This window comes from Ursus arctos, unplaced genomic scaffold (genome assembly GCF_023065955.2).
Source record: "Ursus arctos isolate Adak ecotype North America unplaced genomic scaffold, UrsArc2.0 scaffold_7, whole genome shotgun sequence".
In the NCBI taxonomy this organism is placed as follows: Eukaryota; Metazoa; Chordata; class Mammalia; order Carnivora; family Ursidae; genus Ursus; species Ursus arctos.
The window spans coordinates 9,240,342-9,267,919 of record NW_026623089.1 but is presented as its reverse complement, the minus strand read 5'-3'; the positions used below and the strand labels follow the sequence as shown (position 1 = coordinate 9,267,919).

General features: G+C 52.5%; 1 protein-coding gene across 28 annotated transcripts in view; it reads left to right on the top strand.

The window, feature by feature from the left end:
• Positions 1 to 27,578, top strand: part of TACC2 (transforming acidic coiled-coil containing protein 2) — a 200,287-nt gene that overhangs the window by 148,129 nt on the left and 24,580 nt on the right. For 17 of the 28 annotated variants that reach the window (XM_057308275.1, XM_057308271.1, XM_048218779.2 and 14 more), the window contains 6 exons: positions 7,181 to 7,326; positions 13,947 to 15,258; positions 18,963 to 19,023; positions 20,071 to 20,269; positions 25,869 to 25,930; positions 26,974 to 27,089. In XM_057308275.1, coding sequence (XP_057164258.1) covers positions 7,181 to 7,326; positions 13,947 to 15,258; positions 18,963 to 19,023; positions 20,071 to 20,269; positions 25,869 to 25,930; positions 26,974 to 27,089 — 1,896 coding nt within the window. The remainder of the gene's footprint in view (positions 1 to 7,180; positions 7,327 to 13,946; positions 15,259 to 18,962; positions 19,024 to 20,070; positions 20,270 to 25,868; positions 25,931 to 26,973; positions 27,090 to 27,578) is intronic. The other 11 variants (XM_048218778.2, XM_057308280.1, XM_048218769.2 and 8 more) reach the window with 1 other exon arrangement.

Below are 27,578 nucleotides of genomic sequence, written 5' to 3'. Positions count from 1 at the left end.
GGAATATCTTATTTCCAGTTAGATTTTTAAGAATCTGAGTTTAAAGATTCCAGCTTAAGTTACCCAAGCAAGGAGTTCAGCTACAAAGATGAGATTTCGGCGATATCATTGCGGAAGGCAAGACCATTAAAGGGCAGTCGAGTCCTTTCTCTTTATTTCTCCTGGGACTTGATTGGCATTCTGGCATTTCTCCAGGATCCAGTTACAAACAGGTGGAATCGGGAGCCTGGGGCTGCCGGCTCGGCCTTCAACCGACACTGCTTGCAGTAAGGCACTCAGCCACGGAGAGTCTGCTCTGCTGAGTGCCTAGTGTTGTTGCAAATAAGTCCGTTTCAAAATGTAGTGTGTGGGGGGCTGTTTCGTTGGGCACATTTGTATGCCCCCACACAACCCACACTGAGCCTCCTCCATTCTGGAAACCCTCCCCTGACCCTGGGGTGTATGGGTTATGTGCTCCTCGAGTGAAGGATGAAGTCAAGGTCAGCGTGACCCTGAGAGTCCCTGTGTCCTCCAGGACACACTTCTGTTCACAGGCGGCCCGGCAGGACAGCCATCCCACACAGTGTGTAGGCTCCAGATTCTCCTTCAGGTCCAAATCAGTAGCTGTGAGTAAATAAAAAGGAAGACTTAGCTTGCTAGCAAATCACATTCCCCCAGATTTCTAAGGGCTGGAGGCCAAGGGCAGAATCAGCTGCAGTATAAGGGGAAGGAATGATCCTTTTAGTTGTTTTTCCCACTTATTGGACAAACAGTCCAAGGGCCCGCATGGTCAGGTGACTTGCCTGCATTCACTCAGATATAGCGAGTGTCGTAGCTGGAAGGACTTCTATGGGAGACATTCATTGCTTGGGGGGGGGATTCTGTCTCTCCTATTCCATTGGATTTATGTGTGCTCTTATGTCTTCCCCACACCACTTTCCTCATTGGGGGTGCCCCTAACCTAGAAGCGGCCAGTGTGTGATTGCCCGTGCCCCCGGAGCCCTGATGGTATCTCACAGTACCCACCAAGTGCTAGCGGCTGGAATCTGAAAATGGGACCCGCCTCAGAAACCCGACAGATGCTGGGTGCTGGGAATCTTGGTTTAAGGGTGCTGTCATGTGCTTTGATTTTTTTTCCCCTGGAGCGTCAGCCTGGAAAACTCCAGCAGCCTGGCTCGCCAGAACTAGCTGTGTGTTTGTGGAAGACAGCACCTGACCGTGGCCTCCTCGGTCACCTCCCAATCCGAGAAGGGTCTGTGCGCTGGGTCATGTTGAAATAATGTCCCTCCTTGACCGACGTGTCGAGGAGGGATCTTGTAGAGCGGATTGCTTCTCTATCTGCAGGATGGGGACATGACAGTGAAGGACTCTTTTCAGTCAGCTCCAAAAAATTGCCAGTCTGGTCAAGTTGTTTTCGGCAGGAGGGAAGCGTGTGTGGGTGTGCGCGCGAGTGTGCACACATGTGGCGACAGAGACAGCGTTTCTTGACAAGGCTGCCTAAAGCAGAATATTTCGATGAATAGAATTTAGTGCAAGGCAGTTTCAAAAATACCCTCTCACGTACAAATCCATCAAACCCTTAGCTGCGGAGATGAAGAAGCCGGTCTGATCTGCCGAGAGCTCCGTTTTGTTTCTGGAAGGTCTCCCTCTCTTCAGGGATGGCAGGTGGTCTTTAGGCCTGAAGGATGTGAGCCTCGTCCCGACCAGGGCTCTGGGCCAGCACTATGACCTCTCCCTGGGTTTGGTCTCAGAGGGAGGGGGGCCGGAGGGACACCTGCCCCTCTTGCCCAGCTGGGCCCTCCAGGAGGACCTGAGAGGGTGGGGCTTCTGTCACCGGGAGCCCCAGCCTCCTGAGTGCCTGCACTGTGGCCTTTCACTCCTGGTGGGTGGGGGGTTGCAAAACCTCTATCCCCAGGCCGACTTACGCTAGAATTCTGAGAAATTGCTGTAGAAATAGAGAACTTTCTAGGGGCACCTGGGTGGCTCACTTGTTAAGCGTCTGCCTTCGGCTCAGGGCTTGATCCCAGAGTCCTGGGATCGAGTCCCACATCAGGCTCCTCCGCTGGGAGCCTGCTTCTTCCTCTCCCACTCCCCCTGCTTGTGTTCCCTCTCTCGCTGTCTCTCTCTCTCTGTCAAATAAATAAGTAAAATCTTAAAAAAAAAAAACAAAACAGAGAACTTTCTAGATAGATAACGTCCCTTTAGCAATGCTTAAGAATGATCTATTTCTTGGCGTCTGGGTGGCTCAGTCGGTTGAGTGGCCGACTCTTGGTTTTGACTCGGGTCATGATTGGGGGTCGTGGGATCAGGCCCCACATGGGGCTCCATGCTCAGCACAGAGTCCTCTCTCTCCCTCTCCCTCTTTCTCTCTCTCCCCCTCCCTTGCTCGAAAATAAATAGATTAAAATCTTAAAAAAAAAAAAAAAAGAATGAGCTATTTCTTGATAATCAGATAGCACTCAAGTATAGGTAACTTTAGATTTCCAGGTGGCGGGGCACTGCAGTTAGGATGGGGAGGGGGGCTCTTACTTAGAGTCAGCGTTTAATGAAAGCAGGTTGGTTCTATGGAAGGTCCCGCCGAGGCTGTGCCAGAACGGGCTGGTTACCTTGGGAAGTCACTGCAGCTCTCCTGGCCTCAGTTTCCTTGCCTGTTGAAAAGGACGTGATAAGCGTGTTGGAATAGGACATTTTCTTCCATCCTCGGGGTTGGAAGAGTCATTCTACGGTGTTCGAGATTTCTTTTCCCAAGCCCTTGAATTACCTCCCATAAAACTTGAGCAAAATGTCACTGTTCCATGATAAGCTGAAAAACAACATTTATAGCACCTCTTTGGTAAGAGATACCCAGGTTTTGGGGCACCTCTCTGGCTCAGTTAGTAGGGCGTGTGACTCTTGATCTCGGGGGGTCGTGAGTTCAAACCCCACATTGAACCCCATGTTGGGAATAGGGATTGTAAGTAAACTAAAGAAAAAGATACCCATGTTTTATTTATACACGTGCACACTCACACATACTTTTGTGTGTATGTGTGATTATGTTATACTAACTTTATCATATGTTATGCTAACTTATTACATTAATGTATTTGTGGGTACTGACCTTATACTATTTTGTTGTTATAGTTCATAGGAGTAAAACATGAAAATATTGAAAGTAAAGCAAAAAGATAGGGCAACAGGCTCTAGGGTTCTACATTTTGCCAGCCACCTTGCTTTGGGGACAGTTTCCATAAAGTGCTCCGTTTTAACACTGTGTGTCGTCTGCGGAGGGAATACCTGCAGTGCGTGGAGCAGAGGTTTTCAGCCTGTGCTCCGTGGGACCTCAGAACTATATTATAGAGGTTCTCTGAAATCTGAGAACATATTTGAAAAGATACTCTAAAACTTGGCCAACACACACCTGGGGAGCTTGGCAGGTGTGGTTTCAGTGGCGGCTAGCACCGTCTGTCGGGACTTGGGGTTACATGTTTCTGTCTTCCCTTCCACGCACAGCACACCGTGTGGCATTGGGTACCATCAGCGTATTGCCCTGTGCTGCTGGGTGAATTTGGTTTTGCTAGGTAGCTCTTCGGCCCTGTCTGCCTTATTAAAGAATATCCCGTGATCGCGGGACAAGCTGTTAAAAAACAGGTGCTGTTTGCAATCACTCATCAGTCTGCGTCAGGGCTCTGCCTGGTCGTGTGCAACCGGGGAGCAATTAGCAGGTCTGATGCTGCGATTGGCATCCCCAACCCCTGGTGTCAAATGTTCAAGTTTGTCAAGATCCCTTTGTTGTTCCCAATGACAGACTTTATCATAAGAGTATCTTCTAAATTGAGCTTATAAAATAAATGAAATACTGCTTTTCTCCACGCCTAGGATTCATTTGGAAGAAGAGTTCTGCTGTGGAGAATGATAGGCAGACAGTTCTAGATCTGAGCCCATCTTTCATTGCTTGCTAACTAGATGGCCAAGGGCAAAATAATTTGCTTCCCTAAGCCATAGTAGTTACACCATCTGTAAAGTGGACCTGCTCTCCAGAAGGCAGGCTGTTTTTGAAGATGATAGAGAAATGTACAAATGGGCCTCGCCCAGTGCCTGACAGATAACAAAAGTTCAGCATATGATAACTATTATAAAGCTTTTCATGCTGGGAATTAAAGTCCCCATATTTCATGCATGGTCATTAGGAGCTATCTTTTTACACTAGGGAAAGACATTTCATTTGCATGCATTTGCATATTTACTTATCCAGTGAACATAGCGTATGCATATCCCAGTAAATGCATTTTTCTCTAATTTAGAAATGTTTTAGCAGACCGGAGTGGCACATTCTTTCTGGTGCATCTTTGCAGCAAATTAATTTCCTTTTCTTTCATTTTGAAAGTGTGCGGAGCCTTAACAGAATCACTTATTGTACTTCGGTTTTTTCTAGTAGAAAAAAAAAATCAAACAGCCAAGGGGAGCTGCTTTTTTGCATTGGGCCTCCAAAGTGCTGCTTTATTTTTATGTACAGGCTCTTTGTGGGTGGACTACAGAAATCCTTGCTCTTGGAAATGTTTCTGAGCCCTCTGGGAAACTGAATAGGGGAAAAAGAGCTAATTAAAAAAGCTGCCATCCGCCTCCTCTAATTAACTTGCTCTCTGCTCCTGGGAGAGGGAGCGGAAATGTGAACACAACGCAGGCATCACCGGAAGTGAATGCCATTCTTAGGGTCCACGGTCGCCCGTGGTGTTTTGATGCAGAAACAGTTCATGGTAAACAGGCAAGGAACCACAAAGTGGCTGGATGTGCCCTCTCCGTCCCGCACAGGGCAGTGGGGAATGGTGGCCCCTTCTGAGCAGGTGCGCCTGGCTGGGCAGCTGCAGTCCGAGAGACCTCATTGGAATTCAGCAGCTCGGACCCAAGAGCATCCGGCCCTCCCTGTCGCTTGCTTGTGCTGTTGGGAAAGAGCAGGGGTCCTTTGTGCTCTAAAGCCGCACATCGCCAGGGCCCTGGGGTTGCAGAAGCCACGGGAGGAGCACGCAGCCTCTCACTCCACGTCTCTCCTGCACGCTGGAGAAGCTTGCAGCGCCTGTGGCCGGCAGTGTGGCTAACTCCTTCCTGACATCGTGGACAGATTTAGATCCCAGAGATACGGCAGGGGAATCGGGGGTGGGACTTCAGGGGACCAAGGCTGTCCTTCAGCAGAGATGGCTTTTGCCTCCTGGAGGATATGGCCCCTGGTGGAATGGGCCCAGTGGATGTGGACAGCAGTGACCAGCAGTGGGGACTCCAGTCTGATGGCCCTTCAAGGAAACTCTGGAAAGAGGCAAGTTGGCTCCGTGCGTCTTGTCAGTGTTGCCCCAGACGCGTGCAGTGCTGGGGGCAGGGTGACGTCCGGGGCCCCCCCGGGTGATCCGAACTCTTGTTTCTCTTCGATACTGCCTCGTGTAACTTCCTTGTGTTTTTCATGCCGGTAAACGGACTCTGCAACACTCAGGTACCTTGATCTCTTGTTGGCCAAGTGTGGATCTTCACTTCCCTGGACCAAAGCGAAGGCGTTTAATATTCATGTGTGTTTGTAAAAGGTCAGCATGGCCCCTGTCCTGTGGGGAGGGTTTCAGGCTTTCCTCACGAAATTTGATAGTATGCAAGCTTCGGCTCATTGGATGCCATCAAAAGCAGCTCTGGTGTTTCTGTTCATCTCTTTGGATCCCTGGAGGGCTTTGGGGCTGGTTGCAGGAGCCAGGATTCTTGGGGGTGGGGTCTTTGGCACTGATAAAATGAGTCTCTAACAAGTTGTAAAAACATCAATGTGTAGATATTTCTGAAGGAGAACTCCCCAAATGGCTCCTTTTTCCTGTGCTGGCTGACGGTGGAGGGATTGGCTTGGTTCCTGGTTCTCTCTGCCGGCTGACAGATAGTCTTAGAAGTAGAGGCTGTCCTCTGTGGAGGTCATGAGTCCTTGGACCCTTGCAGCAGCTCAGCAGTGGGAGCATTTCCTGCTCCATACTCACCTGGCTCGTCACCCTCTGATTACAAACATCTTCACCCAGATTTGCCTGCTGGGTCACTCGTGCCAGCCGCAGTCCTCTAAGTATCCACTGTCTTGATAAAGACCTTCCTTGTTGCGAATGAGTAAGCGGCATTTTAGTCACTGTATACTATCCTGAGTCGGGAATCAGCCCAGGGGCTGGGGCTCTGGCATCTCAGAGTGAGGGTAGTCTAGGACCGCGCACCACTGGGCATTGTGTGCAAGGCGGGAGCTGCCCCGTGGCCCGAGGACACAGGCCTGGCTCCACGATTTGGGGAGGTCTCATTCTTTCTGGCTTAAAATTGAACGCCCAGTAGAAGCAGGGTAATGGAGAAGGGCTGTCTGCTCTGGGTTTTCTGGAGCCCAGGATAAGGCTTTAGTTTGCTGAGCAGCCTCCCCCTTATTTCTGGGGGGGGTGTCCTCTGGGTGGAATTTGGGCGCAGTTCTCTGGATGAAGAATCTTCCGGAGAGCAGAGCCTCCCGCAGAGCGGCAGTGGTCATTATCGTATCGTTGCGGTCAGCAGGCTGTGTTTTATGTCTTGGTCTGGCACATCCTCCGGAGAGCTGCCTTGCCAGCTTGCTTTCCTTCCTTCCTTCATTCACTCATTCATTCAACAGATGTTTATTCACCGCCTCCTGGCTTAGGCTCCGCAATGCTGTAATAAATAAGGCCAGCTGCCCTCATGGCCTTGAAGCCCAGTAGATGAGAAAGATAATTAATACAATTAGGAGGTGAATACGTCTATAATAAGTTACGAGAAGCCCTGGGAAGGAAGGGCAGTGGGAGAGAATGATGGATGGGGAGAGGCCATATGCAATTTGGTTTCACGGAATGGGGACCCTGTGATGTGTTGGAACCATGGCATCGAAATGTGTTCCTGGGAATATCAGTGTGACCGAATTGGTGCCAGAGTTGATCAAAAGATTCCCCGGTGTTTGTATTTGTCACTGAGGCCAGAAGTATGTATTTCTCGGGCTAAGTTCAAGGCATATGTCATTTGGGAATAAAGCTGGTGATAATGAGATTCACTCTTGGGAATCATGCTGGGAAATGACTTTCCTCACATCTGTCCTCGAACAGCTTAATTAGGCAACAAGCCTGGTTCTAGCAGTCCCGGGGGGGGGGGTCAGAGGCCACACAGCCTCAGCAGCACTGGCCCCTGGCCCCTGCCTAACCCCGTGTTTCTCTCCTCCTCTCTCCATCAGGAGTTCTGACTCTGAAGAAGCATTTGAGACCCCCGAGTCGACGACTCCTGTCAAAGCTCCACCAGCCCCACCCCCGCCACCCCCCGAAGTCACTCCAGAACCTGAGATCAGCACACAGCCTCCCCTGGAAGAACCAGGTAACCAAGGTCAGGCGCTCCCCCCGCCCACCCGGGGAAGCTTGGGAGCAGCCCTGGGCTGGGGTAGCTGGAGTGGGGCACCCACTCCCCGGGGGCCGTTGCTGGAGCTCCTTAGACACTACCCAGGCACTGGGGCCTCTCTGCTCCGAGCTGTTTCGTGAGTGAAAACTAAGAGTGAGCAGATATAGTGGATAATTCTGTCTGCTTTGATGATGTTTAGGGGAGGCCTGTGGGGAAACCACGCATTTAGCTCTGGGTACCTTTCACTTGGCATCCGGAATTGGGTTTGAGGGGTCAGTGGGTCTGGGAGGTTTCTATTAGGGCTTCTATCTTGGATGCTAATATGTGGCCCTTGGCTCCCATAAGAACACTGGTGCTTGACAGCCCACATGAATCTGCATTTTTATTAAAGACCACAGTCCCCATAGGCTTGGGAATGGAGATGCGTAGTAAATGGGAAAGAAGAGAAAGCCATAGATAGCCAAACCCACGCATGGATGGTTCATTTATTCCTCATTAACCTCAAGTTACCTGACTTCATATCACTTTCCTGCCTCCTTTCTCCCCCATTGTGACTTAAAACACAGATCTCTCCATACCTTTCAGATGGGATTGCTGGAAGTACAGGGAATGGGACAGATCTCATTCCTCAGCCCCAGCCTGCCCACCCGGCTGGTGTTTTGTGCGTCCGTCCTCCAGTTAAACCAGCCGGGGTGGGACCATCTCCAGTGTGGAAGTTTAACATGAGACCAGGAAGGAGGTGGGGACTGCCAGAAATGGCCCTGCAGGCCGGTCAGAGGGCCAGGTGGGACTGTCCTTAGATCTGGACTACCTTCCTGCTTTGGGCCGTGTATTTTTGAGGGCCCCACGCTGGCTTTCATCCAGCCACAGTCCTCTCTCTGTGGTGAGGCTGCAGGGCCAGTCTCTTAGACCACACTCTAGATACCTGGGGGCAGCCACTTCCTGGGCCCACCCAGTCCCCTTCTCATGGCCCATCTTCCCAGGGCTGAATGTACCCATGTTTATACCTCTCAGCCAGGGAGGAACCAGAGTGGGGGCTGGGACCTACAGGTGGAGTGTCCACATACCTGTGCTTAAGGCCACCCCAGGTAAGGGATGGAGCTTAGGTGGGAGGAGAAGGAGCAAGTTGATGGCTGGGCCTCCATTTGTACTCTTGCCCTGGCCAGAAGCCAGGTGAACTGTAAAGTCAAATGACATTTTGACCTTGATGTTGGTTTTACAAAGAAATGGGTAGAATTCTTTCTACCTGCCCTGGGTTCAAACAGACTATTATTTTAGAAAGGGTAGACTCTGGGGCTGATTCCTGAGCAGATATGCTCCCCGGTCCTGGAAGGAAGGGTTAGGACCATTTTGGGGGGAGGGCAGATGTCTTTGCTGGTATCTGACAAAGGCAGTTTTCATATTCTCCCATCTCTGACAGCTCATCAGCTAGTAGTGTCTGATTCTGCATGGCTCGTCCAGGGGCTGGGCCCTGAGAGAGAAATTATTGCAGTTTATTTGATTTTAAGGTGGGGAAGGAGCCGGAAGGACTGCTGAGAATTTTTTAGCGTTCCCATTTTTTCTTTCATATTATGAAGTATATAAAAATTCATTTCCTATAGTACTGTGAAAAAAAATCACCCTTAGGTTTAATGGAAAGTGAATGACAAATAGATTGTCATCCCTAGATCAAACACGTGAGTGGAGATAAACCATCTTTTTTTGTGGATACAAGTTCATGCCCACAAACGTGTGGGATACTTTAGGAAAGAATTGAGAAGAAAAGGATGGTGTATTACGGTGTGCGATTCATCCGCCCGCACCAAGGAGTAAACAGGGAAGGGCCATTGCTGTGAGCTGATGTGCGCTCTCTAGGATTCCCAGCCACGCATCCTGACAGCGTCTGCGGATGGTTTGCTGCTTCTGTTCTTTTCTGTGGCCTGTCCTTGTTTCTTCTGCCTGACTTGCTTTTCAACAAAGCAAAGGACGGTCTCCGTTCTTAAAAACAAACACATGCACAGCTCCCGCCTCTTTCTTAGAGGGCAACTTCAGAACGAATGAGCGTTGCAGGGGATTAGGAGGTAACCCCCACCCGGAAGAGGTTGGAGCTGGTAATCGCCACGAGTCACAGCCCCGCAGAACTTTTGATTACATCGGTTGGAGTCTTTGAACAGGGACTTTGTGTTTCTCCTTCTTGGAAAACTCCAGTGAAGCTAAATATATGTGGCTTACACAATAAGGGCTCTTACGGTTGGGATCGTGACTGCTTAAAGCCCCCCGGGCTTGGGCTGTACAAAGATCCATTTGATTCGCAGCCCTTGTTTGAAAAGGCTGCCTGTCCGTTCTGCAGACAGCATGGGGCACAGCAGAGGCGTGACCAGTGGATGTGCCTGCTTTCAGAGGTGGCTAGAGGGGAAGAAGGGTTCCTTCTGAGAACCGCAGGAAAGAAAGGGCATGTGTGTGTGTGTGGGGGGGGTATCTATTGTTTGGTTTTCATCTGCAAAGCACCCGGGATATTAGTAAAAGTGCCGAAAGAGCCACATGAAATAATAGATAGATTAGACCCTTGGCTGTGAATAAAGACATGATTTGCTCCCCTGGAAACCCACATTGTCAAAAACAACCAGTCGGTTGCCTCGCCTTGGGTCCTGCCAGCATGGTCATGCCCCATGGGACAGGAGGATGGGGAGGATGCTGGGGGTTTGCCTGTATCTACCCTTCGTCTGGGCCGGGCTGGGCCCGGATGCAGCTTGTCTGAGCCCGGTTTTCTTACCCATAACATGAAGAGGGCAGCCTGCCGGTCCTCCGAGATCCTCCTTCCCTTTCTGACCTTCCCCGGTTCTGAGATCGCAGTGTGGGTGGCTGCTGTATGGTGGCCGTGTTCCTAGAGCTCAGAACTGGCCGATGGGGGACAGAAGGAAATGTTGCATCATTAAACAGTAGCTCCCATGTAAGTGTCCACCATGTGCCAGGCCTGCGCTGGGCTCTTTGTGAGTTTCATCGCTGACTCAGCCAAGAATCATCCCCCGTGCTTACAGCATCCCTGCGTGTCAGATGGCATCTCCTGCTTCCCCAGTGAGATGTGCAGCTTCCAGACCTCGCCCTCTATCTCGCAGCACGTGAGGGGCTCTGGGATTGGAACCCAGACCTCTTGACTCCCTTCTGTTGGGAAACCAGGCTGCACTCTGCAGGTGGAGTAAGTTGGTGCATTTAAGTACCCTGAGGCAGAGGATGGACACAGCAGTTGTCAGGTGCAAGCAGGTGGTCAGGAAACCAGGTGTGCCCCTTCGATGGTGGCCCTCCCTCCTTGGCAATTGCTTCCCCATGGGGTGAAGCCTGTTTTCTTTTCTTTTCTTTTCTTTTCTTTTTTTTAAGATTATTTATTTATTTATTTGACAGAGAGAGAGAGAGAGGCAGCGAGAGAGGGAACACAAGCAGGGGGAGTGGGAGAGGGAGAAGCAGGCTTCCCACTGAGCAGGGAGCCCGATGCGGGGCTTGATCCCAGGACTCTGGGATCATGACCTGAGCTGAAGGCAGACGCTTAATGACTGAGCCACCCAGGTGCCCCTGAAGCCTGTTTTCTTACCCTCGCTGAGAGACTGCTTGGGAAGGCCCATGTGGGGGCCTTGGAGGTGACTGGAGACACCGTGCCCTGCCTGCTCTAGACCTTTCCTCCCTGCCCCATGGGAAGTGTGGCCTTTGCTGAGACCCTGGTTGGATTCCATATGGTAGTTCGTGGCCATTGTCTTCAGATTGACTCAGGCCCTCCCGGCCCTGTAATGGGCCCTGTGGACTGACCTGCTTAACGACCACACAATGAGACAGCTGTTCTCAGCCAGGGACGATGGTGCCCCTCAAGGGGACATTTGACAATTTTTAGAAACTTTTTTTTAGAGATTTTATTTATTTATGTGTGAGAGAGAGAGCGCACAAGAAGGGGGGGATGGGCAGAGGCAAAGGAGAAACAGACGCCCTGCTGGGCAGGGAGCCCGACGTGGGGCGTGATCCTGGGACCCCGAGACCATGACCTGAGCTGAAGGCAGATGCTAAACTGCCTGAGCCACCCAGGCGCCTCTAAAACATTTTTAGTTGTCCTAACTGGGCTTAGGATGCCAGTGGTATCTAGTGGTTAAGAGGCCAAAGATACTGCCTAACATCCTTGAGCGAACAGCACAGCCCCCCTACAAAGGAGTAGCCATCCCGATACGGCCTCAGTGCCAAGGCCAAGACGCCCTGCAGCAAGACTGGGTTTCCTGGTCCATGATGATTTAATTAGGGAATGTCAGTTCTAAAGAGGAAAGGGTGTTAAGCAGGTAGGGAGCTTTTCTTCTGGGTCAGACAGAGAGCAGATGGTTGCATGTTGCGTGATTCTGGGGAACTGCTAACAATCTGAAGGGCCTTGGAAGGCCCGTGCAGCTTGAGAGAGAGGAGGCTGGCGGTTGTGGGCCTTGCTTTGGACACAGTGGGATGGGCTGAGGCTCCTTCTCCCTCCCGCAAGGCCCCCTTGAAAGCACCTGTTCCCCTGCGTCCTCTGGTCCTTCTGAGTCCTCTGTGCTATATGTCCAGGCAGGAGGATGGGGTGCTTGAGGGTGCCAGGTCCTGGAGGAAATTGAGAGGGACTTGGTTTTAGAAAGAAGCAGGGAGGAGACTTCTTCTTTTGAGATGGGAGGGAAGCAGGAGTGTTTTTGAGGTGAGGGAGGAATCATTTGGTGGGAAGAGCTCTGAGGCTTTAAGGAAGTGCCCCCCCCCCGTCTTCCAGGACATATGCTGCAAGTAGGGCCTGGGGGGCACTGGGTGCAGGAGAGACGGGAAAGTTTAGAGCCATGAAGAGACCGGCTTCCAGAAGGGGTCTTCATTCTTCCGGTGCTTACTGAGCCTGCAAGAGAAGGTGTGACCCGTCCAGGGCGAGCAAAGATGAGTCAGGCCCATTCCTGAACTCAGGAGGCTTGGACTTCCCTCGCGTTGTCATCTCCTGGGCCGGGGGTTCTCTGCCAGGTGCTCCAAGAGAAATATCTGCTCATGAGCGAAGTCAGGAAGCAGCACACCAATACTCACCCCTGCGCATTTGCAGGGGTGAACGTGCATTGCTCTGAGAAGATGTCCAGCGAGAGGCCGGTTCAGGGTTGGCCGATCATTTCCCAAACCACGTCCATTTGTTGGGGTGGAGGGTAGAGCTACCAGACTCAGCAAATACAGGGCGTCCGGTTAAATCTGAATCCCAGATAAGCGAGGCATTCCCAAGACGTATGTATATGAAAACCCTTTTTCAGTGATCTGAAATGCAAAGTTAACTGAACACCCTGTGTTTTATCTGGCCTCTGGCCCAGATGGGCACAGGGTGGGTGTCGGGGGCGTAACTCCCATCGGTGAAACACAACTTAGGGAACGCTGTCCCGGGCCATGCCTATGCCAACTCTCCAGTCCCTTCTGCAGACCTCTTTGCGCCCTCCTTTGTCCAGTGACATAGTGTTCGTTTTCTGGCGTGCTGACTGCCCAGGACAGCTGGGAACCCAGAAATGCGTGAAAGGCACCAGCTGATGCGGGCAGAGCCCAGGGTAGCCAAGCCAAGGCCGGGCTGGCCAGATCCCCGTGGAGCGTTGGGGTCATGAGATGATGGAGCGTCTCGTGGCCAACGTGTGGAGCGTACACGGCGTGTTTTAAAATAAGGAGCAGCCTCTGTGGCCGGCAGTGGCTGTGGGGTGGGGAGGCTGGGAAGAAGAGCAGCAAAGGGAGGAGAGGGATTGGGCCAGAGGAAAGGCCAAAAAGAGGAGCGTGGCAGGCAGAGTTGTAGAGAGAGATTATGGGGGATGCCTGGCGTAGGGATAGGTGGCAGGCGGGGCACACTCAGTCCTACTGCAGTGGCCTGGGCGCCTCCACGGAAAGTCTCCCCGTGGTTCCTCACCATAAGCTCCGCGTAGTCAGAGCGGAGGCTCGATGATGGTAATGGCTGTCTTCCTCTCCCTTGCTTTAGTCATACTGGACTCTGTTATTTCTTTAACATGCTAGGCATGCTTCTACCCCAGGGCCTTTGCACTTGCTGTTCCTATTGCCTGTGATGCCCCCCACCCCCAATATCCTCCTGGTTCACACCTTTACCTTGTTTCTGATCTTTGCTTAAGTGTTTCCTCCTTGGAGGGCTTTGCCAACTACTTTATTTTCAAATTGCAATGCCCCTACCCTGGCTCTGTTTTTCTCCCTAGTGCTTATCACCATCTGGTAGTCTGTACATTTTGCTTATTTGTTTCTGAACTGTCTTCTCCCTGAAGACTGTAACTTCCAGGAGGGCAAGGATTTGGTCTGTTTTGTTCATTGTTGAATCCCCAACGCCCAGAATGGTGCCTTAGGAATTAGGTAAAGGTTTTTTTTGAACGACTGAATGATTTGAGCTCTTCCCTAAACAGCCCTCCTCACTCCCATTTTACAGATGAGGAACCGGCGGGTAAGCCTACCCAGGGTCTGGAGCCAGTGATGGGTGAGAGCAGGCTTTGTACCCAAGCATGGCGCCCACCCAGTGAGGGCCTGGGGGAGGGGGCTGGGGCCTCGGCTTCAAGGGCTGTAGTCTGGCACAAGACGAGACATGCTCCAGTGTCCCGTGTCCTTCACTCACGGCTTCGTCTCCTCTTCCTCAGGCTGCGGTGCTGAGCCGGCCTCTGTCCCCGATGGCCCACGCAGCAGCTCGGTGGAAGGCAGCCCCTTCCGCCCCCCATCACACTCCTTCTCTGCCGTCTTCGATGAAGACAAGCCTATAGCCAGCAGCGGGACTTACAACTTAGACTTTGACAGCATCGAGCTGGTGGATGATTTCCAGACCTTGGAGCCCCGCTGCTCGGACTCTAAGAGTCAGGAATGCAAAGTGAACACGCGGAGGAAATCCACGGATTCTGTGCCCGTCTCCAAGTCCACGCTGTCCCGCTCTCTCAGCCTGCAAGCCAGTGACTTTGATGGTGCTTCCCGCTCAGGCAACCCCGAGGCCGTGGCTCCGGCCGCAGATACGTACAGCACGGGTTCAAGCAGTGCTTCCAGTACCCTTAAGCGAACTAAAAAACCAAGGCCACCTTCCTTAAAAAAGAAGCAGACCACTAAGAAACCCACCGAAACCCCCCCCGTGAAAGAGACACAGCAGAAGCCGCTGGAAGAGAATCCTGTCTCCACCGAGGAGAGTCGCGCATTCGAGACAAAACCGGAATTGGCCAAGACGGAAGGTTCTGTACCAGCCCTCTTGGAGGAGGCGCCCCTGGAAGCCACTGCTCTGCCCAAGGCCGCCTGCCCTCTGGACCCTGAGGCCGCCGAAGGGGCCGTCCCTCCAGCTTCTGGAAGTGGCAGAGTGCAGAACTCCCCCCCGGTTGGAAGGAAAACGTGGCCTCTTGCCACGGCTCCAGAGGTGGTGGAGGTGACCCCGTCAGATAGTGGGGGGCAGGAGGACTCCCCAGTCAAAGGGCTCTCGGTGAGGCTGGAGTTTGACTATTCTGAGGACAAGGGTAGTTGGGACACCCAGCAGGAAAACCCCCCTCCTACCAAAAAGCTAGGCAAAAAGCCAGTTGCCAAAATGCCCCTGAGGAGGCCAAAGATGAAAAAAAACCCCGAGAAACTCGACAACACTCCTGCCTCGCCAACCAGGTCCCCCGATGAGCCCAATGACATCCCTATTGCTAAAGGTACCTACACCTTTGATATTGACAAGTGGGATGACCCCAATTTTAACCCTTTTTCTTCCACCTCCAAAATGCAAGACTCCCCCAGACTGCCCCAACAGTCCTACAACTTTGACCCAGACGCCTGTGATGAATCCGTTGACCCTTTCAAGACATCCTCGAAAACCCCCAGCTCGCCTTCTAAATCACCAGCCTCCTTTGAGATCCCAGCCAGTGCCATCGAAGCCAATGGAGTGGACGGGGATGGGCTGAACAAGCCCGCCAAGAAGAAGAAGACGCCACTAAAGACGTAAGTTCAGGGGCGCAAGGTGGTAAGATCAGACGCGGGCCTGTGCGTTGGCTGTGATCCCGGGTCGTGTGTCTGGATGAACGTGGCTGCCCTAACCCTTCCCCCCATCAGCCATAATGCCACCAGGTTTGCATCACGGTACCTGTTTCCCTTCCTCTCTGTGCCCACAGTGGTGGCATTTCCCAGCCACATATCCCTGTGGGTCTACAGACCTTGATCCCTTGCCTTATTATGAGAGTGGGTTAAAGCATTACTTTTAGCTGGAGACCTCTCATTTGACTCCAAGGGAGTGTGGGAGAGCCCATAGGGAGGGAACCGTCCAGTAGAGACCTGGTCAACCTCCTTTTGGTGACTTAGCCTTTTCCCTGGTTAGCACAGGAATTGCTTTTTGGGGTGGTCTACAAGCTAGGAGATCTACCCTTAAAATATTGTTAGAATTTATAGGATTTGTGTCTGCCCATCAATGGCCCAGGAATGAGAGGTCTGGCCTGGGCCCCTCCCCGCACCTCAGCCAGCCCATGAGAAGCACCTCGTTTGTCTTCACTCCTTTTTCTAGCCATCTTTTGCAGACGAGACTCCGAGGCCCTGTAGGTCCAGAAGAGAACAGTAAGAAGACAGTCCTCAGGAGGCCATTCATAATCGCTTCCGCTGTCCACAGACACTTGCCAAGTAGAGTACCCTTCAGTATTCCGTGTCAGTGCCTCTGGAGTTCATCCCCAGACCCAGCTGTCGCCTGGATGGCTACGGGTCCCTGCTTAGGATGTGGGTCCCAGCGTAGTGGGGACGGTGCTTGGATCCTTTCTCCTGCCCTCATGGGAAGTATGGTCAATAGTTGAACAAGGCCTCAGAGACCAGGCTTCTGGCACCAACTTGGCAGAAGAGACCACAGCCGCTGGCCTCTCTGACTCTGCCTGGTATGAATTGAGACAGGGTGACCTTTTTACCTCCCATTCAGGGCTCCCCGAGGAGTTAACATTTGAGAAGAATCTGGGGCTTCCTGAGAGGAAGTTCTCTAAGCAGTTATTAGTCTTGGATCCCAAGACTTTTCTGAGATCAGGTCCCCAACCAGGCCCTCCCTAGACGCTCTGTCAAAGCTGTGTTGGAGGCTTTTTTTTTAAGCCTCGAACAGAAGTCTGAAATGCCCAGACGACAAAGCCACAGTCTGTCATTTTTGGAATGAGAGCCAACCTGTGGCCACCACGCACCTCCTTCTTCCCCACAGGTAGCTTGGTTATGTTCTGTCCTGTCATCAGAGCTAAGTAACGGGTCAGGGAAGCCAGCCCATCTCTGGGTGTCACCTCTAGTGCAGATGGCTTGGAATCCTACACCGTGTGACAAAGCTCTTTGGGCACCAGCACCTTATGGGGTCATCGGAACCAAGAGAGGAAGGTGCTCTTTGAGAGCCCTTCTCCAGAAAGCTGGGACGTTGGCCACACTCGCCAGCAGAACCCACTGTGGATGACTCCTGTAGCCCAGCCCACTGGTAACCAGTCGTCTGCAGATTTCTTTTTTGTCAGTTCCTTCTGTCTGTCTCTCTTTTTTCTTGTCTTCTTGTCTTAGGATGGTTGAAGATGTGATGTCTGTGTGTTCTCTGTTGTAAGTAAATTTAATGGAATCTGCCTTTCACCCTACCTGTGCTTTTTTCTTTTTGTTTTTGCTTTCAAGCTCTTTTCATTCCTCTCCATGGCTGCTGCCTATGTAGTTCTATGTCGGGCCTGGGGATGGTGGGGGGCACGGGGCTCCCCAGTAGCAGAGGTTACGTTCCTGTTTCAGAGTGATTAGCATAAGTGAAACTGCTTGGCTGTGAAAATGTGATTATCCAACATCTGCCTGCTTGTCAGGAATGGAACTTTTTTTTCCCCCTTGCATATTGAATGTCTTCATCTGAAACTCATACATTTTTTTTAAAAGCTCTCATTCCGTTCTTTGATTTCTAATTGGACCATTGAGTGATTGCTTTCAAAGCACTGTGACTTCACAACGAAATAACCATCCGGCCGACCAGAGGCAGTGGCCCGAGGTCACTTGTGCACGCGGGGATTGTGGGGCCGGTTCTGAGACCCCCTAAAATGCCAGGTCGGCTCAGAGTGGAGCACATGGCTGTGAGAGCCCTCGCCAGCCTGCTCTGGGCCTGCGTCCTCGGTCTCCCAGGACCAGGCCGGGTATCGATCGGAGCCCCATCCACGGCTCACCCTGCTGGGCGTTGGCGGAACCCGAGCAAACCATCTCTGTGCCTGTGCTGCTTTGCCACCATGGGAGGGACGTTGTGGGCAGCTCCCAGAGGCCCCAGGACAGGTACCCACCTGCCTCCCTGTCCTTACAAGGGAAGCTGGCCCGGTCCCAGGCATCCAGCGGCTCCTGGGGTAGGCTTGAGTCTCTCAGGCTTGCTTCTGCCTGAGGGATTTCTTTAGTTTTTTAGAGCCATTTAGCAACTCTCAAATATACAGTTATATATTTATATGCATGGATAAATATATGCTTCAGGCTGGGCTGCACTGCTCGTATGGCAAATGCTATAAATGTTGTAAATAACCATTTCTAGTCGTTTTTCATGACTGAATGCCATTGTTGGAGCGTTTTATTGAAGAGAACACAAGGAAGGAACTTGAGTGCCAAATTGCTCTGTCCACCCAGTTAATGTTCAGAGCAGGGAGAGGTATTGGGGTCTAAGGTCAGGGGGCAGCCCGCACCCCAAAATGCCATTGCTTTGCTGGGGGCAGGACCGTACCGCAGAGGGGCCTGAGACCAGGCGTCAGGCTAGAGGTGGGGAGGCCTCCGTTCTGCCTGGGAAACGACCCCCTGACCACTCAGTGACTCTGTGGAACCGTGTGTGCTAACAGTGCTCTCCTTCTGACCCCTTTGCAAGTCTGATCTGGTGTTTCCTTTGCCTTGAGTGACCTGCCCCTGCCCCTAATTATTTACATGAAGGAGAGAGGAAGGGAGAAAAGAGTCATTAACGGTGTTTAGGAATTGACACTAGAGAAATCTCTCACCCCGGAAGGAGTGCTGGAGATCGCTTGTACAATGTGAAAGTACTTGGCACTACCGACGTTAGAGGTTGCAGGTGGTAAATCGTATGTTATGGGCATTGCACTACAATTTAAAGAAGAATCCTCCCACCCCGGCCCTGCCTCTGGTTGGAATCTCACCCAGACGTGCCGAGGGGCAGGAATCCTTTACGCTCAGAGTTGCAGTGAGTGGGAAGGGATTCTCCCCGAAGACCCAGAACGTTCCTTTGTGTTTCTGCACAGCTCTGTCCGTGCCTCATGATATGCCGTGTCGGCCTGCCAGTCCGTAAATTGGGTCCTGTTAATCAGTGTCGGGAACCTAGGTCCCTGCCCCACACCTCACTTGGTTCAGACTTTCTTGGAGGAATCTGGATACATTAATCTCACCAAAATCTGCTTTTGAAAGTAAGAACATCTGGCTAAATTTAGCTGCATTTTCTGGGCCAGCTCTCCAAAATGGCATCTCTTTAAAAGATCTCCAGCTTGAGGACTCTTTCCCTCGGGGGCAGCGATAATATCTGTTGTTAAGTCGGGATGAATCGTCGGTGTAGACGTCTCTTAGCCGGTGTGAAACGGCGGAGGCCGGAGGGCGGTCTGGGCCAGACAGCGGAGGCCGTGGCTTCGGTCGGCTCTGTGTAGCTCTGGACTGTTCTGTACCACTGTTTGTTGTGTTCACATTTTCCGTTTTATTTCCAGTGACACATTTAGGGTGAAAAGATCGCCAAAACGGTCTCCTCTCTCTGATCCACCTTCTCAGGTACAGTGTTCCCTTGAATATGTTGTATGATTTTATCGCTCACCCAGGCAGCTAAAGCCCACGCGTTCTGATTCCCTGCTAGTCAGCAGAGCTGCTTTTCTGCTCATCGCGGGCACGTTTCCAGCACCCTCTTACCTCCTACATGGGGGCTCCCTTGCTGTTGGAAGACACCGTTCTGATCCCCTCCATTTGGGACAGATCAGAGCGTGTCCCGAGAGTAGACAGATGTTCCGCAGAAGTGTTTGGGGGCTTCTGCAGGAAACACGCCGGTCCATTCTGGCCAGTTCATCTGCTGAGAACTTCTGTGGATACCAGGCTGAGAAAGTCGTGGAGATAAATGAATATATAGGGAGAAAGCCTGAGTGTCAGGAGCACTGGATTATGTAACCAAATGCCAAGTGGGGAGATAAAGGAAATCACGCCGTAAAGAAGTGGGGTTTGGGCCCTTCCCCCTCTAACTAGTTCCTCTATGAGATCTACACCATGATGGGGTGAGGAAGGCTGGCCTCGGGCGTGTATGCCAGGCCTCCATCTGAGCCAGCACTGCCCCAGCCAGCGGACCGTGGTCGGGCGGGGCTGCACAGAAAGGCACCCCCCCCACCCCTGCCCCTGCCCTGCTCAGCCGCTCCCCCTCTGCACAGGCATGAGATCATCAAGCCATGTTGCTGAGATCGGTTCACAGGCACTGTGTGGACATAACACGGGAGTTGCAGTAATAAAAGTGCCAATAAGTAAATTTCCTTATTTTTTCCTCAAAGTGAATGAGCAGGAATGTCTCGAATAACCCAGACACAAAATTCTGATTTTTTTTTTAAACCCATGCTCCCCACCCCCACCCCCATAACAAGCCACTAGGAAAGGAAATTCACAAATTACAGAGGAAAGGATTTGCCTCCTTGGGACCATTTTGAGCAGAGTCTGAGGACATGCTGAGGAGCTTGGTGGGGCTCTGTCCTGGTTAGAGGGGCCCCAGACTCGGGTGGGGGGGGCGCCGTCGGGGACTCAGAGACCATGTGAGAGGAGAGACTGCTTCTCTTTTGCTCCCAGGACTCCACGCCAGCGGCGACACCAGAAACACCGGTCATCTCCGCAGTGGTCCACGCCACCGATGAGGAAAAGCTGGCGGTCACCAACCAGAAGTGGACGTGTGTGACGGTGGATCTGGAGGCTGACAAACAGGACTACCCGCAGCCCTCGGACCTGTCCACCTTCGTCAATGACACCAAATTCAACTCACCCACGGAGGGTAAGCAACTTGGTGGCCAGTTGGACCCCCGCCTTGGAGAACACTGCCCCTGGGGAGCAAAAGGCCAGGAAAGAAACTTCCGAAGCCAGGTCGCCTGGCCATCCGGGCACTCCAGGCTAAGGCTGCATTTTAAGACAGCCTAAGGCTTGAATCCCGCTGTAGCCCAACCCCGAGATGCCAGCTGAGAGCCAGTCAGCTCCGGGCCCTCCCGATTCCCATCCTGTGCTCATTCGAGCTTTGCTCACTCTCTGTGGCTTTCGAGCCTGGGTGATTCTGAAACACACACCCAGCTACGAGCAGCACCATTCAAGCCGAATGCTCCGTGCGGGTCAGCCCCTGCCCAGGCCTAGGGTCTCCCAGTGCCACCACTGAGCATCAGCCCATCAGTCCCAGGGTGGGGCCACACTTTCCACTCAAGCCCCCAAACCAGAGGGTTCGCTCCAGGCTTGCCAGCCAGAGGACTGTTTTCCTGAACAGGCCCCCAGGCGTGTTGCTTTTCTCATCAATATCTTTCTTCCTCCTACATGAATTTTTGCTTTCAGCTTTCTGCCTGATCCTTTGGCTTGAAATACTCATCTGTCTGATCAGCACAGCATGATTGGGTGAATCAAGATTTTCTTTTTTGTAAACTGCGTATTCTACTCACACTGATTTTTCTGCATCTCTCTATTGGCTCCCACACTTGCCTTTCTCATCAGGAAAGCTGCTGAGGCCAGAAACTATCTCCCGGTCTGACGGTGCTTTTTCCTGCACCTGCCCCGCTGTGAGCTTCCCTCCAGCACTCGGACTGTTGGGCTGGTTCTCAGTCTTCTTCTCCAAGATCTTGATATCCAACCATTCAAAAAAAAATGAGTAGAAATCAATATGAGGACCGTCGCACATGAATACCTTACCTGCACTTCTTAGCGGCTGCTAAGGAAACAGCAGCTCCATTCAACGGCCTTCCGCTCCCTGCGGGCAGGCAGTGCTGTCACTCACCGAGAGCGGGTAGTTTGGGTGGCTTGGATTGCTCCGTCTGCACGCTCTTCCGTGACCCGGCTGCCACGCTCGGTGGCTTGCTTTGTGCCCAAGTCTCTGAACGAGATGAGTGAGGTCCGTTCCATTTTTGGGGTGCAGGGATTTTGGATGCTTACCTTCTCACCACACTGCCTCTCTGTGGTTTGAAGATGGAAAGACCATCTAAGTTATGTGTACTTGGGTGTTTTGGCGTCCTGTGTTCTGCAGAGCAGAGCCTTTTGGTGGCTGTTTGGGTGGCCCTCAGGTTGGGGTTTGGGACGCTTGGCAGTGACCTCACTGCAGCCTGACCCCGGGGGCTCTGGGCTCTACCCCTCTTCAGGCCTTTCCTCTGCACACACACCTGGGCCATGAGCCCCAGTGGATGGAACCACTTTGCCGGATGCCCCCCCCCCCGGCTGCCTCCCTGTACCCTGTCTCCCACGCTTGGTCCAGGCCACTCTGAGGTCACTTATTACTGTAACGATGATGCAAGTAGGTGCAATTTTTTAAGATTTTACTTTATTTGACAGAGCACAGCGGGGGGAGTGGCAGGCAGAGGGAGAGGGAGAAGCAGGCTCCCCACTGAGCGGGGAGCCCAATGTGGGGCTCCATCCCAGGACCCTGGGACCATGACCTGAGCTGAAGGAAGATGCTTAAGCGACTGAGTGGCCTAGGCGCCCCAATATGTGCATTTTTAATAGAAAATATAAAGATCCTAATAGTACCTGTTAAGATAATAGGTGTCCCAATCCATGCTAACATGTTTGTTCATCTTTGACAATGAACCAAAACAGACAACTCAGTGGCTCAGTGACATATTTGGTCATTGCTTGTTTTCTGCAAAAATTCAACAAATAGGTAAATCTGTACATTTGAAACAAAGCTCTATTAAACCTGCCTCCTTAGAAAATGATTGGGAAGATTCAGGAAGTGCCAACTGTAATTACAACTGGTGGGCCGTCGGAAATCCATCATCTGTACGTATAAGGGAGGGTTAGAGTTTCAGGAGGTGTTGACCCTGCATTCACCTTTCTAATACAGCCTGCTTCCCTCCAGTGGCTGGATGCAGAAACTGGATGCCCAGCCCCCCTACCGGATCGTCCTTCCTGTTAACGTACTGAGGTCAAGTCCAGACACGCCCCTGGGGTGCCGATGGCATCACCAGAAAGAAGGTGGCCAGAGCTGTGGCCGTGATTGAGGCTCTGTTCCACGGAAATCACAAATCCCAGGAAAACGAAATTTTGGGTTAGAAATAATGACCGCCTGGACAGGTATTAGCTACAAGGCCGATTCTCTAAGTGACAGTATTTAGGCAGGAGCTGTCACTGGTGCAGCGCTCTGAGCCCCACTGAGGCGCTTGGACACGTGCTTTCATTTCGTTCTCTCGGTTCTAGAGAGTGGATGTCTGCTCCTCCCCCCAGGAGCGAGCTTTGAGCTGTTACGGCTTACTGAGTGATGTGGGGCTCGTCCCCGCAGATCAGGGCTGCCTGCCTCCTGAGCGTCCTGCTCTTGCCCACCACGCTCCTGTATGGGAGCACCCTGCAGGCTTCCTCTCGTCGTTTCTAGAAAGAGGGTGTTAAACTCAGCGGTGCTTCCCTACCTGGGTCCACAAGAGCTTCACGCTGTCCGAATAGTTCCAGAAACCTGGATGGAACTAGTTTAGAAAGATGCGCAGGTAATTAAAATGACGCGTCTGGGCGGTAATTACATCGGCTCACTGTGGCAACACTGAGCGTCTCCCACTGGTTAAAAACTCAGATTGGCAATTACAAATGTTTTTCTTCGAATGCTTGCTTAGTAAATGGCCCCTTCTGGTGCAATCTTTGGAAACATGGTGGGAAAAATCCTAGTCCCTGTGGTCCGTAGGGATGCAAAGATTAGGAGCCTGCAAAGCCTCTCCCAGGTCTGGTCCAAGAGACCCAAGGAGAGCAGTGTTTTAGATTCATGAGTCTGGACGGGCCTTTGAGGGTCACCCAGCAACCGTCTCCCTAACACACAGTGACATCTGCCCCTACCTTCCCGCATCCAACAGAGGGGAAGGTGCCCCCTCTCAGGAGCCTAACTGTTCTTCTGTGGTGGGTGCCATCGCTGTCATGCTACAGACATTCAGAATGGTGAGGAGTGCACACAAGTTGGGGGGAAGGAGCAGAGGCAGAGGGAGAAGCAGACTCCTCACTGAGCAGAGAGCCCAACATGGAGCTCGATCTCAGGACCCTGAAATCATGACCTGAGCCGAAGGCAGACACTTAACTGACTGAGCCACCCAGGCGCCATTTTGTAAATTATAAATGAGATCCCCAGATGGCTATGATTGGGAATTTCAGGCCATGTGCTGAAGGAACACCTCCAGGGATCACCAGGGATTGAAGCTCCCATGTACGATGCAGACATTTCTCGGGGTGTGGGGGTCAGACAGTCCCCCACTGTTATACTGTCATCTACTGCCTCTGAAGGATGGGATGGGGGGCACTGGGCAGTGGGAAGGGAGACTCCGTTGGCAGGTGGGGAAGCAGGCAGGTAAGCGAGCTCGGTGACCTGAAACTCACCCTGATCAGCTGCCAAGGGACGAGCTAAAGTTCCAGGCGGGACGCTTGACTGAGCCGAGCTGGTCACCAGAGCTGGGCACGGACCCGGGGCCACAGTCCCTGGAAAAATCTCTGTGGTGGCTCTTAGCCTGAGTGGTGCATCCTGGGTGCTCTGTGCCATTGTGGGGTGTGCTGAAGGGTTCCTGTTCAGTAATTTAGAGTTAAATAATGCCATGGCACTAATAATGATACCTCGGCGAAGGAGGCAGCAGCTGCACTGTTATCTTCTCAACTTAAAACAGCCTTTAATCGGATAATAAAATAATAGTCCTGAGGTCCTACATGTGGAAAGTGAGAGATCTGGAGAAGGCTCTAGAAATCACCTTGTCCTTCACCGTCACTGGAGCTGACCTCTCCTTCACAAGATGAGGAAGACAGTAAGTCTTCATAAGCAAATACTTGTGCATCCGAAGAACAGAGGCCCGTTCCCGTCCCAGACGTTGAACTGCAGCCTGGCCGTGTGGGGTTGGCCAGTCTCTGCTCTTCCCGACTGACGGACAGACCCGGGTGGAGGCCTGCGGGACGCATGAGGGCTTTCTGGCCGCTGATCGTTCCCCGGGCAGGCCAAGCCCACTGGAAGGAGACGTTGGCTTCACCAGGGAGATTCAGAGACTCCCGAAGAGTTGTCCACGTTTTCGGTGCTTGAGTTCATACGGCCAACAGCCCCAAACCCTTGCAGGTTTGGGGACGGTCTTCAGGAAATGTGTCATTTTATTTTATTTTATTTTATTTTTTTTAAAGATTTTTTTTATTTATTTATTCGACAGAGATAGAGACAGCCAGCGAGAGAGGGAACACAAGCAGGGGGAGTGGGAGAGGAAGAAGCAGGCTCCTAGCGGAGGAGCCTGATGTGGGACTCGATCCCATAACGCTGGGATCACGCCCTGAGCCGAAGGCAGACGCCCAACCGCTGTGCCACCCAGGCGCCCCAGGAAATGTGTCATTTTAAAGCTCACCTCAAGGAATCATCATTGTTGGAGTGAGGACTTCAACCATATGTAGAAATAGAAGGAACTTGAAAGCAGAACTGCTGTTTCTCTGTTGTGTTAAAAAGAAGAATGCAGGCCTTAGGGACCGCTACGTATGCTCTCGCAGAGCTGCTGTCTGAGCGGGTCACATGTGACCTCTTGGTTTTCTTCTCAAGTAAGAAAGAACCATCTGGTAGCTGTGGATGTGGCTTCTGTGAGGATAGAGTCCTTTCTGGTGGTGTTCACCACCACATCCACCGCGCCCAGCACAGTCTGAGGCCTGGCGTGCGTGCTCGGAGTCCGTTCACTGGACAGGGAGCTTCGCTGAGGGGCCGAGCTGGGTGTCCTCATGGAACCCCCCTCCCCCGGGAACCTGGGGGACCCAGGGCTTCTACTCCAGTGAAAGCCTCTCAGGTTTCCCTTGCAGGCATAGGTCTCCAGTCAATTTGAAATCGGTCATTTCTCCACTTAATTGGACTTTGATAGTCTTTGCATCTGAAAATCTGATTTGGACCAGGCCTGCGGGCACCGGTGGGATTTTGGGGAATGTTCCAGGTGACTTGCAAAGCTTCTCTTCACAAGCAGCAGTATAGGAACAATGCATGCTCTTCCCTTGTCTCGGAGTGTGGCCGGGGCTACATTCTCAGACAGGGACCGCGGTGGGGCCACTTCCAGAATGTCGTCAGGATGTGGGGACGTTCTCCATGCTGTGAAACACAGAAAAGCAACCCTCAGAATAGACGGTTGTGACAACTGGTGCCTAGTGCTCAGATCTGTTCCTGCTCAGACCTGTGCTGCTCACGCTGAGTTCCCCTGGACCCTCTCAGGCGCCCAGATGGCAGGAGCCCCTTTGCCGCAAGAGGTTCACGAGTGGTCTGCAAACGGCTGAGCTGCGCCTCCCCTTCCAGCCGGAGATCGAAACCTCGAGTCAGTGGACAGGCTCGGAGTTTAAAGTCTGGTTTCAGGCCCCACCCTGCCTGGCCCAAACTTTTCCTTTTTCTTTTCTTTTTTTTTCCCCTGACACTAATTCTCCTTTTGTTTCTTTTATAGAGTTGGAATACAGAAACTCCTATGAAATTGAATATATGGAGAAAATCGGCTCCTCCTTACCTGTAAGTTCTGCCTCAGGCCAGCGGGGGACTTGCTTTCCCTCCCTGTCTTGTGAAAATGGAGGGCCTGGCCTCCGCCTGAGCTCAGGTCCCAAATCCAGGGTCCTCCGTGCCCGCAGCGTCCTGGGTGCACAGTAAGGGTGAACTGGGACTGGGGGATGGAGGTTTGTATTCGATCCACTTCACAGGGCATTTTCAGGGAGCAAATGAGAATGCAGTTAGGCTTCCTGCATCACTTCCCTAGACCGAGGAAGAACTAGTCAGAGATTTCCTTAGAAAGGTGGAGCAGGGGTTTGGCGGTTTTTAAAGTGTACTATTACCTGTTTTCTTCAAATGAATTGCTTTATGTAACTGAAGATTGGTTCGCCTGGCAAGAAGTCTCTCTCCCCCTCACCCACCAGCCGTTTCCATTTGAGTGGCTGTGGTGGGTTAGCTGTGCCCCCAGGCTTCCTGTCTGTTGCCTGCAGAGCCCCTGGCTCTGAGCGTGACCTCTCGTGCCTGCTGTCGTCCAGTGAGGCCACCAGAGGTCCAGAGGCACCTGAAGGGCTTGCTGTGACACTAATGGCCCAGACATACTGCTCGTATCTTTATCTTTTCGCATCGTTCATCGCTGCTGGGCTTGCGGCTTCTGACCTGCAGTCAGCAGACCATGAGGAAGGTGTTCGCCACACTGGGCCATCATGCTCGTCCCCCCCCCCCCATCTGATGTGGGCACCGCCCAGGCTGGGGTCTTGCCTACCCCTGTATTTATCCCCAGTGGCCGCATGGTTGCCCATCCAGAGGGGGTGGCCAGGACTGAACAGCATGCAGCACCCCGACACCATTACGGTCCCTCTCCCCCTGACACTACCCAGCAGCCCACACTCACACCTCCTCCACCTTCCTCTCCTCTCCCCTGGCCAGCACTGGCTTGCTCCTCCCTTCTGGGTGGCTCAAGAAGAAAGAAGCCTTTTCCCCGATGAGTTATTTGTTCTGTTGAAGAGAGCTCTGGTTTTCGTCTCGATAGCACCTGCAGCCGAGCTGACTTGTGCCTTTGATCCCTGCAGCAGGACGATGACCCCCCGAAGAAGCAGGCCCTGTACCTTATGTTTGACACGTCTCAGGAGAGCCCGGTCAAGTCTCCCCCGGTCCGGACGTCCGAGTCCCCGACGCCGTGTTCAGGGTATGACTTCCGTGAGGAGAGAGTTTCAGGTCAGGCCAGCCGTCCCCAGGCCTCAGCCCTGTGGCACTGCTGTCCTGGCGTGATCATGGTTTCATTTGCGGTGATGTGTTCAGGCAGCCCACATCCGGGTCTCTGAGTGTCTCCACGGACATACATGCAGGGTGGGGGGGCGTTACCCACTGCCCTTTGTCCTCTCAGAGGCTGAATGCGTGACCCCTCCGACCGCCCCCCAGTGCACATACAACTTTGTCTTGTGATTTGTCCCATGGGGAGGCAGCATGCCGCCACATTCAGACCCGGAGTCCCACTCCCACCCCTACTGGCTGTGTGACCTGATGCAGGTTACGTGACCCTCCTGTGCTGCCTTCTCCTCATGCGTAAAATGAGGGTAGTCATAACACTGACGCTGTGGGAATTTCATGAGGATTAATTGAGGCTCTCAGTCTTCCAGGCACCCCCCCCCCAGCTGTGCAGTGGGGCGGGGGGTGC